This window comes from Nannospalax galili, unplaced genomic scaffold, assembly GCF_000622305.1.
Source record: "Nannospalax galili isolate Female #2095 unplaced genomic scaffold, S.galili_v1.0 scaffold933, whole genome shotgun sequence".
Taxonomy (NCBI): domain Eukaryota; kingdom Metazoa; phylum Chordata; class Mammalia; order Rodentia; family Spalacidae; genus Nannospalax; species Nannospalax galili.
In genome coordinates this window covers 1327913-1340714 of record NW_008333281.1, presented here as the reverse complement: position 1 = coordinate 1340714, position 12802 = coordinate 1327913, and the positions used below count along the sequence as shown (strand labels likewise).

General features: G+C 51.2%; 1 protein-coding gene across 1 annotated transcript in view; it reads right to left on the bottom strand.

Annotated features, from left to right (window-relative positions):
* Cotl1 (coactosin like F-actin binding protein 1) overlaps positions 1–6531 on the bottom strand; it is a 35608-nt gene extending 29077 nt beyond the window's left edge. Inside the window, exons 1-2 of the mRNA XM_008827906.3 lie at positions 6306–6531; positions 6048–6130 (exon numbers count right to left, since the gene is read on the bottom strand). Of these exons, the coding sequence (XP_008826128.1) occupies positions 6048–6130; positions 6306–6382 (160 nt within the window). The 5' untranslated portion in view covers positions 6383–6531. The remainder of the gene's footprint in view (positions 1–6047; positions 6131–6305) is intronic.
* Between the last annotated feature and the right edge of the window lie 6271 nt (positions 6532–12802).

Genomic DNA, 12802 nt, shown 5'->3' with positions numbered 1-12802 from the left:
GAGAGAGAGAGAGAGAGAGAGAGAGAGAGAGAGAGAGAGAGAGATAGAAGGGATGGAGGGAGGGAAAAAGAAAAAAGACAGAGGAGCTAATTCTAAAACCTAAGACCTGGGAGCCTGGGCTCTAGGCTCTGCAGCACAGTGGGCTCAGGATGTGTGGCTGGATCAAGGGTGTAAGCCACCTGGCTCCACACCTGACCTCTGCCTGCTCCAGACTTGTCAGACAGGTTCTCTGCAGTGGCAGTGGGTCCCGCAAGTCCCAGGCCTTCATTATTCCCTCCACATTTAATCTCAGGGAAAGATTTTCTTTCCAACAGCCCTGTCCAAAGTCCCAGCCCTGTCCAATCAGCTTGTGTCATGTGAGCAGCCAACCTTGAGCTCATCAGTTAGCAGTGGGGGACGGCTTGCTTTGATTGGCCACATGTAGGTCATATGATAGTAGGCATGACATTGGTTGGGTAGGAATTAGTGTGTTGAAAGGAGACATCCAGGGTCTGGAGAGATGGCTCGGCGTTTAAGTGCACTGACTGCTCTTGCAGAGGACCCGGGTTTGATTCCTAGCATCCACATGGCAGCTATGAACCATCCTTAACTCCAGTTCCAGGGGAATCCGATGCCCTCTTTTGACCTTCCGCAGAATTGCACGACATGGGTGCGCTCACATACATGCAGGCGATACACTCATACACATAAAAATAAAAATAATAAAATATTTTTTTAAACGAAGAAAGGAGCCATCCCTCCAGAGGACAAACAAGTTTCCATTCCTGCATCTCTATGAGAGATTCACTGTGGGCTGGCCAGAGCACCATGGGAGCGTCACCTGCCCTTGTAGCCTTCACCCAGGACCTCTGCCAATCAACCTTCTCTCTGATACCCTCCCGAAGTGCCCTTCTTCAGAGACCACCCCACACTTCCAGTTTACTTCAGCCTGCCTGGGCCAGATACCTCCCAAGATGGAGCCAGACCAGCACCAACCACATTTACTGAGCGTCTACTCTATGCCAGACAGTGCCCGCAAGCTGCAGCGTCACTTTATCTCCTACAATCACCTCATCTCACAGAGTGGAAACAGAATCTAGCTGGCCCGTCCAAGGTCACACAGCATGGCCCGGCTTAGGTGAGAGGTAAGGCAGGCTCCTTCATCCATGCTCTTTCACACAGGCTTTACAATCCACAGCAGAACACCGGATGCATTCCCAGGAGCCTGGATTGTGTCCAACAGAAAATGCTGCTGCAGAGGCTTTGGGTCCACCAGGAGAGGGCTGGTTGAACAATGTTGCATTGACAGAATACTATGTAGCCGTTTTAAAGGCTCCACTAAAGGGGTCCTCAGAGGAAAAAAAGGGGGAAGAGGAGGTAGACAGGGCGGTGGGTGGGCCAACATCCCTAGGATGACCAGGCTTTGGATCAGAAAATCCATACAGAAAAATATTTCAAGAATAAAGACAAAACAGGGCCAGTGGTCCGCCAGGGAAACCAACACCAGCTGAGCCATCGCTGGACCTTCTCTGCTGTGATAAGTCCCCTCAGTGCCCAGAACAAGTGACCTATGGAGTAGCTCTCTGTGTGTAGGAATGGGTGAACAACGGAGTAAATGAGAGCATAAACAGATTTCTTTCTAGGGGGAAAAGGGGAAGGCAGGATCTGACTATGCAATGCTGGCTGGTCTGAACTCACAATGACCTCTGCCTCCCAAACTGCTGAGACTTAAAAGGCATGTGTCACGACACCTCGGCTCTAAGAGTGAACAAATTATTTCTGAATGATGAAACTCTATCTGGGAGCTGGGCATGGTGGCACACACCTTTAATCTCAGCACTCGGGAGGCAGAGGCAGGTTCTGTGTGAGTTTGAGGCCAGCCTGGTCTCCATAACCAATCCAGGCCAGTTGTGGTTACAGGAAGACCGTCTCAAAAAGACCAAAAAAACCCAAAAAAACAAAAAACAACAACAACAAAGAAACAACTCTGTCTGGGGGCTGGAGAGATGCTCAGATGTTAAGAGCACTGCTTGCAGAAGACCCGGGGTTCCATTCCCAGCACCCACATGGCAGCTAACCATCTGTAACTCCAGTTCCAGGGGATCCAATGCCCTCTTCTGACCTCTGTGGGCACTTCATGACATAGGTGCACTTACATACATGCAGGAAATGCACTCATATACATAAAATTTAGAATAAAAAGAAACACACAAAACAAAACAAAAATAACAAGGTAGAAGGCTGGAACATGGCTCAGTAGGTAAGAGTGAGTTTGATCCCTGGAACACACACAGGGAAAGGAGAGAACTGACTCCCATGAGCTGTCCTCTGACCTCCACATGTATACCTGGGGGTTCATCACACATAAATAATGAATATAAAATAACTAAGAAGGCAGAGTGATGAAGACACCTGACATTGACCTCTAGCCTCACACACACACACACACACACACACACACACACACACACACATCCGTGCACACATACAAAAAGAATCCTAACCACATGTGGAGGTGCACACCTTTAATCCCAGCACTCGGGAGGCAGAGGCTGGTGGGATCTCTGAGAGTTGGAGGCCAGCCTGGTCTACATAGTGAGTTTGAGGCCAGCTGGGGCTACAGTCTCAAAAGAATCCCAGAATCTCATGTTATCTATAAAATGCATAGCCAAAATGTGCAAAACAGCCTGTCACCCACATGAGACCTGTGAAGCCCTGTACAGCTGTCGGTGGATGGAGCATCCTGTCTGGTTGGCAAGAGGCCCCTAGACCTCTGTGGGCTGAACTTTGATGCCACTTGACTCCCACTTGACACCTCTCTGGGGTCCCCAAAGCCCTTAGCCCAGCTCAGCTCCCATCTTCTCACCCCCAACCATTCTGTTGCTCCAAACATGCACTCTACTTCTCCATCATCTGCACCCCACCCCCTGACTGCCAAATGCTAATCCTAGTGTCCAACACTTGAAAAATGCTTACTGTGTCCCACACTCTTGCTGACCCCTCTATGACAAAAGGGTCACCAGATGGGCAGCTCACCTGCTCCAGGTACCCACTCTGACCCCATGATTGTCGGCACAGCCCAATCCTCATGGATTAAGCAGCTACTGCAAGTGTACTCAGGCCAGAAGTTCAAAACACACATGGCTGAGAGCGGGCCTACTATGAGTTGAGCTGAGCACACACTGAGTTTCAGGATGGAAGTGTCACCCCAGAGCCACGGGAATGGAAATAATTTCATAAAATAATTATATAGTTGTTCTACGGGAATAAGTAATTCCCTAAGAAACAGTGGTAGAGTGGGGTGAGGCTCTGCACACCTCAGAGATGTCTAGAAAAGAAAGACAAGAAGCCTTTCTTAGGTCTGCCAGACAGGCAGGGACTTAGGGCTCTCCCTACATCACCAGTAAGCAAACACACCCTTCTAGTCTGCAAACCAGAAGGGATGAGACCCTAAACCACTTCCTCAGGGCCAAGAGCATGGGCCCAGGGCCCAGTCCCTGCTCTGTCACTTCCTAGCTGGGTGGTGACAGGTAAGTCACTTAATCTCTCTCTGGGCCTTGCTTTGCAATCCTTAGAGGCATGCTGACATGCAGCAGGTCAAGCCCAGAGCTAGGTAACCATTACCAATGCTGAGTATTGGGTCCCTGGCTCAGGAGGACCCAGCAGGGGAGGGACAGAGAGCAGATGTGGCAAAGAACCATATGTACGCTGTCCCAGATGGCTGGGGAGAGAAGGCAGACTGCAGCTGCAGCAGATGAGCCCAGATCCCACAGCCCATTCACAAGGACCCACAAGCAGCCTACAAAGCATTTTTAGCTCACCAGCCAGACGCTCGCAATCCCATCCTTGTAGAGGGTGAGACAAGACAGGGCTGAGCAGAAAGCCACAGCCCGCCAGAGGAAGGAAATGTCCCGCTAACAGCCACCAGGGCCAGGCCAGGCCAGAGGCCCAACAGCTGGGAGCACTGGTTAGGAATCCACCGGCAGGATGCTCAGGCTTCCTTGGTCACCTTCTCCAGCTCCGTGGAGAAAACAATAGTCAGGATGGCTATTGGGGGAGGGCTCTGGGTGACCCACAGGAGGAGAGCTGAATGCAATGGGGAGGGAAGTGGGCCTGCAGGGCCCAGCCTCAGAGTCTACAAGGCGAATCTGCTGATGTGTGCACCAACTCTGGGGAAAGTTGAGCCTGCACTTGTCCAGCTAGCGAAGGATTTGCCGCAGCAGCATGAAGAGAGCAGGCGAGACAGGGCTCCTGAGTCAGAGGCCTGAATGCTGACTCCACACCACAGCCCTGAGTTACTCTCTATGACTCTGATGTTCTAAGTGAATTATTTACAAAAGCAATGAATACATGGGTCTAGCAGTAATTCCCAGGAGAAATTTTAGCTGGCCAAACACTTCACACACACACACACACACACACACACTGATCTTAATATTACCCAGCACAAAGTAGATGCTTCATAAATATCCTTTTAGTTGAACTAAATGTAAAAGATAATTCAATTAAGAAAGCAGTTATAGCCGGGCATGCGCCTTTAGTCCCAGCACTTCAGGAGGCAGAGGCAGGTGGATCTCTGTAAATTTGAGGTCAGCCTAGTCTACTAGAGAGTTCCAGGCCACCAGTCACAACTACATACTGAGACTCTGTCTCAAAAAAAAAAAAAAGTCTGGGGATGTGGCTTAGTGGTAAAATGTTTGCCTAGCATCCTGGGCTCCATAAAAAGGATAAAAATGGTAAAAAGGAAGGAGGGAAGGGAGGAAAGAAGGGAAGGAAGGAGTTAAAAAGTCACATGACCTCTGTCTTGGCTTTGTCTTTATTTCAACAATGACCCTGTGGTCGGACAGGCACTGTTCTGAGCACTGTAACAATTAGCAGCCCCAAGTGATGACAGGTAACAGATGATGAGTAACTGTGGTTCCCAGAGTGACAGGTTCTCAGCCCTCCCAGCTGGGAAGCAGTCCCCTAGGGATTTGAACTCACAGCCATCTGGCTCAGAGTCCATGCCCTAACCTCAGGATTACCTGCCTTTGTCTGAAGTTGGTTGGAAAGCTTAAGACAACAGAGGGCACCAGTACACACAGTCTTCAGTCTCCAACGGCTTTAAAGGGTGTTGTTTCGGAAGGTGGGGGCGACAGGATGTATAGTACAGCCCAGACTGGCCTCTAACTCTCCACCCTCCTGCCTCTACTGGGTGCTGAGATGACCTGAGTGCATCATCACACCAGCTCCTTCAAAGGGTCTGATCAGAGTCGTCTGCCTCTATGAGGGTCAGTGGCCACCCGGGCCACCCGGGCCACGTGTTCTTGCTTCCGTGGTCCACAGGCCCCAGGAAGCTTCAAACACACACAAATCTTGAGTTTCTGATGTGATAATCTTTCAGTAAGTCACACACCTGAAGATCCCAATCACACCAAGACATGGGCTATTTCAGCTCCCAGAGCCATCGCCATGCCCCACCCCATCCAGAGACCATCCACCCCAACCTTGTCCGGTGTCCGCCTCCTTCTGAGAATCAGGTATAAATGTTATGCCCACACTTTTGTATCTGGCTCAGAATTCTTCAAACTGAAAAGCCTGTGCAGAACCACACAGGGACAATGAAGGAGGGAGAAAGGAGGGTGGGGCCCGTTGTTCCTCCGGTAAAAATCCCCCAGGGGGTAGTTTTTCTCTCACTGACCAATCAGGGAGGATGGTGGGCAAGGTTGGACCCCGGAGTCTGAACTACACAGCTGACCTGGAAACACAGTGAACCACAGGGGGTGGAAAGCCGGCTGCCAGCCAGGAGGACTCCCAGATGGTCACTGCTGCTGCCCTTGATGTCCATGGGGGCTTTTAATGAGACTTTACCCAGCTCAGGTCTGAGCCTGGCATGGCCTGTCACCCAGTCACTCGGAGGCTGAGGCAAGAGGATGGCGGGCACTGGAGGCCCTGTCTCCAAGAACCAAAGCCCAGATCTGGTGATCCGGTGCTGTTGCAATGCCCAGCAGCAGCACATGCGCCCAGGACGACCACCAGCCCCCTCCCCAGGGTGCCTACCCCCTCCCCAAAGGTCGCGATCGACCTACCTGTGCACTGCTGGATGAAGTGCTGATAGTCCGCTCCCTGCTCGCCGGGGACGATGGTGGCGCCGTCGTATTTAAAAGTCACCCTTTGGGTTGGAGGAAGAAAAAGACACACGTGAGGGCTGGTGGAGGGCGCAGCGCCCGCCGGACACTCCCGCAGGCCGGGAGGCCCGCGCCGTCCCGGGACGCGGGGAGCGCGCAGCCGGATGCCCCTCCGTCGGCCGCGGGTCCCCGGGGCGCCGACCCGCCTGCGCTGCTCACCAGATGACTGCCGAGCCGTCGTCGCGCACCAGGTTGTACGCCTCGCGGCACGCCTCCTTATCAATCTTCGTGGCCATGGCGGCGGCGAGGACTCTGCTCGCGGCCACCGAGCGCGCCCCGGGCGAGCTGCGAGGATCCGGCGGGCGCCGAGGGCGAGCGGGCTGCGGCGAAGGCGGCGCAGACGCGGAGAGACGCGAAGCCCAGAGCGGTGCCCGCGGCTACTGCGGAGCCCGAGCGCGCGCCTGGACCCCAGTCCGCGGCAGGCCACGCCCCTCCGCTGCCATTGGTCTCTCGAGACGAGTTTGTCACGCCCACCTTCGCCATTGGTCGCCAGACGCGGGGGTGGGGCGTCTCGCACCTCCAGCGACCAACCGCAGCCTGGGCGGGTTGCGCAACCCCGCGGAGGGCGGGAGGCGGGGCTCTTCGCGTCCTCCCTCTGCTCCCCGCCCGGCTGGCTCGCTCCTCTCTCCCTCCGGGTTTCCTGCGCCCCAGCCCCTCTCCTCCCCCCACCTTCTCTGTTCTCTAATCTCCCCTTCCTCCTTCCCTGTCTCCCGTCCTCCTGCCCTGTCCTTCCCTAACCCTTCCTCCTCTCCTCGGCCCCTATCCTTGTCTGCCCTCTTCCCCTCTCCTCTTTATGAAACCCCTTCTCCCTCCTCCCCAAGGCCATCTCCCTCTGCTCTTCCTCCTCCTTCCCTCCTTCCTTCTCCCCTCCTCCACCCTCTCTACCCTTCCTCCTCCCTTCCTTCTTCCGCCCTCCTCCACCCTTCCTCCTCCTCCCCTCCTTCCTTCCCCCTTCTCCACCCTCTCTACCGTTCCTCCTCCCCTCCATCCTCCTCGACCCTGTCCACTCTTTCTCCTCCTTTTTATTCCCTCTTCCCTCTTTCCACCCCCGTCTCCCGGCCAGTGGGCTGACTGCAGAGCTCCCCCGGGGGACCCCCGAGTGGCCGACTTAACTTAGCAAGTCAGATGAGCCAGGCTGGCCATCCCAGTGTGTGCTCTGGGGATTCTGGGTGGGAGGAATTGGAAGGCAGGAAGCATTTGAGTTGGAAGGGGGCTGACGTGTGATCCCTGTTGACTCTGAAGCCTGGCTGTCTGCACTCATGTGTTCCCTCAGGCTCTGGAGCAAGAGCTGACTCAGGAGGTCTTCCCTGGCTCTGTCAGGAGTCAGTCATTCATTCACTCCTCACCCAGCTATGGTGCAGGAGGGGAAAGGCAGACACTGACGGCTCAGTTCTTGAACTGCACCTAGCAGGTGGGTGTTGGCCCCAGGCCACAAGCAAACCTTCAAACCCCTCTGGAAGTACTGTCCCCTCTGATGTCTGATGTCAGAACAGCATAACCAGCCTCCCCAGGTGCCTTCAACTTTAATTGAAATGATGCATGTAAGCAAACACAGACATCAAAAGAGGTCATTGTTGGGGCTGGGGAGGCAGAGGCAAGCTGAGCTCTGAGTTTGAGGCTAGCCTGGTCTACCAGTCAGGGCTACATAGTGAGACCTTGTCTCAAACAACTAAAAAATACAAAGGAAAAGGGAGCTGGAGAGATGCTCAGGGTTAAGAGCATTTATTGGTCTTGCAGAGGACCTGGAGTTTGGTTCCCAGCACCCACACTGGGTGACTCCCAATTGCCTAGAACTCCAGCTCCAGGGGATCCAACGCCTTCTTCTGGACACACACACACACACACACACACACAGATAGGCACAAGATCTGACCAGAAAGGTCTGATGGCTCTGTGTGTGTGTGTGTGTGTGTGTGTGTGTGTGTTCATGCATGTATGTGGAGGCCAGAAAGCAACCTTAGGTGCCTTCCACTTTTGTCTGTTCATGCATGTATGTGGAGGCCAGAAAGCAACCTTAGGTGCCTTCCACTTGTGTTTTGTCAGGCGTCTCACTGGCCTGGAGCTAACCCCTTAGGATAGGCTGGCCGAAGAGCCCCAGAGGTCTGACTGGCTCTGTCACCCTGGCCTCCCCAGAGATAGGACTATAACCATGGTCTACCTGGGGCTTTAAAAATGTTGGTTCTGGAGAGATAGCTCAGTGGTTAAGAACACTGGTTGTTCTTGCAGAGGATCTGGGTTCAAATCCCAGCACCCACATGGTGGCTAACAACTGTCCATAACTCCAGTTCCAGGGGATCCGACAGCCTCTCTGTTCTCTGTTGGCACTACATGACACAGGTGCACTTACACACATGCAGGCCACACATTCATACACATCAAATAAAAATGTTGGTTCTGGGATTGACTTGAGGTCCTCATGCCTGCATGGCAAGTACTTTACTGACTGAACCATCTTCTGAGCATGCGCCTCCCCTTTCTTTGGTTTGTTTGTTCAAGACAGAGTCTCATGTAGCTCAGGCTGGTCTTCAACTCACTGTGTAACAGTGGATGACACTGTACTCCTGATCCTCCTACCTCTACCACATAAGTTAAGGATTACAGCTGTGTACCCCCAGGCCAGGCCTTCATATGGCTTCAACACATGCACAGATACCCAGCCTCACCCCTAACAAGACAAAGCAAACCAAGACCGAGAGACTTTAAGACTGAGATACTTTAAAAATAACTCTAGAGGCTGCAAAGATAGCTCAGTAGTTAAGAGCACTTGCTGTTCTTGCAGAGGACCCAAATTCTGTTCCCAGCACCACATGGCAGCTCATAGCCATCTGTAACTCCAGTTCCAGGGGGGTCTGACACCTTTTTCTGGTCTCCTCAGCCCTCAGGCACACACATGATACACACACATACATGCAAGTAAAACACTCATGCACATGAAATAAAAAGAAATCTTGGGATGGAGAGATGACTCAGCAGTTAAGAGCATTTGCTGCTCTTGCAGAGAACCCAGGTTCAGTTCCCAGCACCAACATGGTGGCTGACAAGCACCTGTAACTACAGTTCCAGAGGATCCAATGCCTTCTTCTGGCCTCCATAGGCACCACGTATGTGTTGCACATAATATTTGCTGACACAACGCTCATATACATAAAATAAAAATAAATAGAATACTTAAATATTTAAATAAAATAGTCAATAAATCTTTTTTTTAAAGAATAACTCTATCCAGAGGCTGAGGCCAGAAGATTGGGAGTTTGAGGTCAGCCTAAGCTACACAGAGTGAGCTCTTGTCTCTAAAAGAAATGTGGGGAGGGATGCTGGACATATAGCTCAGTTACTAAAGTGTTTGCCTAGCTTGCACAAAGCCCTGGGTTAAATTCCCAGCACTGTTACAAGATTCAGTAATGACACCTGTATCCCAGAAGTTGGGGGGTGGAGAAAGATCAGAAGTTCAATGTCATCTTCTGCTACGTAACATGTTTAAGACCATCCTGGGATCCAGAATACCCTGTCTCAGAAAGAAAGAAAAAAGATAGGAAAGAAAAAGGTTGCTGGACAAGGTGGTGACGTGTGCCTTTAATCCCAGCACGTAGGAGGCAGAGGCAGGCGGATCTCTCTGTGAGTTCAAGGCCAGCCTGGTCTACATAGTGAGTTCTAGGACAGCTGGGGCTACAGGGAGACCCTGTCTCAAAAAGACCAAAAAACAAAAAAGTATCTTTAATAACCCCCAACTCTGCTTCATTGTAGTCCTGAAATTCTTTTCAGTGTCAAAGCCACAAATCCTGATCTGGCCCAAGTCAAGTTCTCTAAAAGATTTGGGGGAACCCCTCAGGCTACTGAGAGAGGCAGCTGGGAGTTGTGTCTCTCCTGGCTGCTGACATTGTGTATATGCTGTAAAGTGTATCCAAGCTTGCTACTTTATTCCCAACAACTGAAGGGTGACCAGGAGGGGACCCAATGAACGACAGATGAGGAGTGTGTGGTAGGAAGAAACAGCAACTGTAACGGAAGAGGGGCTGGCGAGATGGGTCAGTGGGCAAAGTAGCCTGCCACCAAGCTTGGCAACCTGAGTTCGGTCCGTGGAACCCACATGACAGAAGGAACGAGCAGACTCCTGCAATGTGTCCTCTGACCTTCACACATGTACATCAAATGCATGTGCCCACACTTAAGTAGGTAAATAAATAAATAAATGTAATAAGTTTTTAAATTTTTATTTATTATTATTTTTTATGTGTATGTGTGTATTGCCTGCATGTAGGTAAGTACACCCGTGTCGTGCAATGCCTGCGGAGGTCAGAAGAGGCTGTCGGATCCCCTGGAACTGGGGACAGTTGTTAGCTGCCATGTGGGTGCTGGGATTTGAACCCAGGTCTTCTGCAAGAACAACCAGTGTTCTTAACTACTGAGCCATCTCTCCAGCCCCATAATAAAAAATTTTTAAGAGGCAAACATAGTGCCACACAGAGGCAGAGGCAGGCAATCTCTGACTTTGAGGCCAGCCTGGTCTACATAGCAAGTTCCAGGCTACATAGTGAGACCCTGTCTCAAAAACAAAACAAAACAAAAGAAAATTAAAGAAAGAAGGAAGGAGGGCCATACACTGATATGGAATGTTCTAAGGCTACCACGATACCAGCTACACAGTAGAGTGGTATGTTCTAAGGCTACCACGATACCAGCTACACAGTAGAGTGGTCGGAGCAACCCTATCCGGGGCAAAGGGGGAAGACTATAAAAAAATATTCCTCCCTGTTTATTTGTGCGTTAAAACCTCTGGAAAGGCACCCGTGAGAAAAATAAGAGCGGTAACTTGCTGAAAGTGAAGAGAGAGCCAGGGTGGAAGGATGGGAGAGAGACTTTATTATTTACTTTTGGTTTGTGTTTGTTTTCCGGTCATGTGAATGTATTGTTGATCCACATGAAATTACCACCAAAGAGCTGGGCTTGGAGGCAGGCAGATCTCTGTGAGTTCAAGGCCAGCCTGAACTACCCAGCAAGTTCCAGGTCAGAAAGGGCTACACAGTGAGACCCTGTCCCCAAAACAAAAACAGATGGGCATGGTGGCCCTCGCCTTTGATCTCAGCGCTCAGGAGGCAGAGGCAAGTGGACTCTGTCAGATTGAGGCCAGCCTGATCAAATTCCAGGCCAGCTGGGCTACAAGGAGACCCAGTCAAAAAAAAAAAAAAAAAAAAAAAAAAGCCCAAACCAAAGCAAAATGTGACCCTATTTCCAAAATAAAAACCAAAAAGGAAGGCAGGAAGAAAGGAAGGAAGGAAATTTTCCACCCCAAAATTTCCCCCACTGTGACCTCAACCTGCATCTCCTTGGAGCGGTGCTGTCAATCTCCTGGGATGGGGAAACTGAATTCCAGCCCTGGACTCTGCTTTCCTCTCCTTGCTGAGGGCACCCTCTACTGGACTGACTGTGTAAAAGGCCAGCTTTGCCAGAGAACCTTGATTCTCATCAAGGTGCTGTTAACACTCGGCTAAGAAAACAAAACGGCTGAACACCAGTTATAAATACTGCGTATAAACATTGGTCTCAATTGAGCTCCAAATAATATCGGAATATAGAAAGTAATCTAGTTGGGGGCGGGGGCACTTGAAATCTCAGCACCTGGAAGACAAAATCAACACAAGTTCCAGGTCAGCCTAGTCTACAGTGGGTTCCAGGACAGCACAGGCTACAGAGTAAAATCTTGTCTCAAAAGTGAAAAACAGGGGCTGGAGAGATAGCTCAGTGGTTAAGAGCACTGACTGCTCTTGTAGAGGACCCAGTTTTGATTCCCAGCACCTACATGGCCACCAACAACAGTCCCTAACTCCAGTTCCAGGGGATCAGATGCCCTCTTCTGCCCTCCATGGGCAATAAAAATGAATCAAAATTTCCATTGTCTGAGACAGGGTCTCCCCGTAGCCCAGGCTGGCCTTAGTCTCACAGAGATCCACCTGCCTGTGCCTCCCGAGTGCTGGATTTAAGGGCACATGCTACCACACCCAGTAAATAAAATATATTATAGAACCACACACATACACACACTAAATAGAGATGGCGCAGCAGTTAAGAGCACTCACTGCTCAGCCAGGCATGACGGCCTTGAATCCCAGCATTCAAGGAAGATGGAGGTAGGACAATGTTAGGTCTCAAGACAGCAGTTCACAGTCATCCTCCGCTGCATAGCAGCTTTGTGGCCGGCCTGGGTAAGTGTGACCCTGTCTCAGAAAGAATGGAGGGGAGGGCGGGAAGAGAGGACAGAAACAAACAAAACAAACAACAACAGCAACAGAAAAAAAATAGGGCAGGGAGATAGGTCAGTAGGTAAAAGTGCTTCCTACCAAGCCTGACAGCCTGAGTTCAATCCCCAGGACCCCCTTGGTGAAAGTTGTCTCTGACCTCTGTGTCACACACATACACACACTAAATAGAGATGGCGCAGCAGTTAAGAGCACTCACTGCTCAGCCAGGCATGACGGCCTTGAATCCCAGCATTCAAGGAAGATGGAGGTAGGACAATGTTAGGTCTCAAGACAGCAGTTCAGAGTCATCCTCCGCTGCATAGCAGCTTTGTGGCCGGCCTGGATAAGTGTGACCCTGTCTCAAAAAAAGAATGGAGGGGAGGGCGGGAAGAGAGGACAGAAATAGAGGCGGGAAGGAGC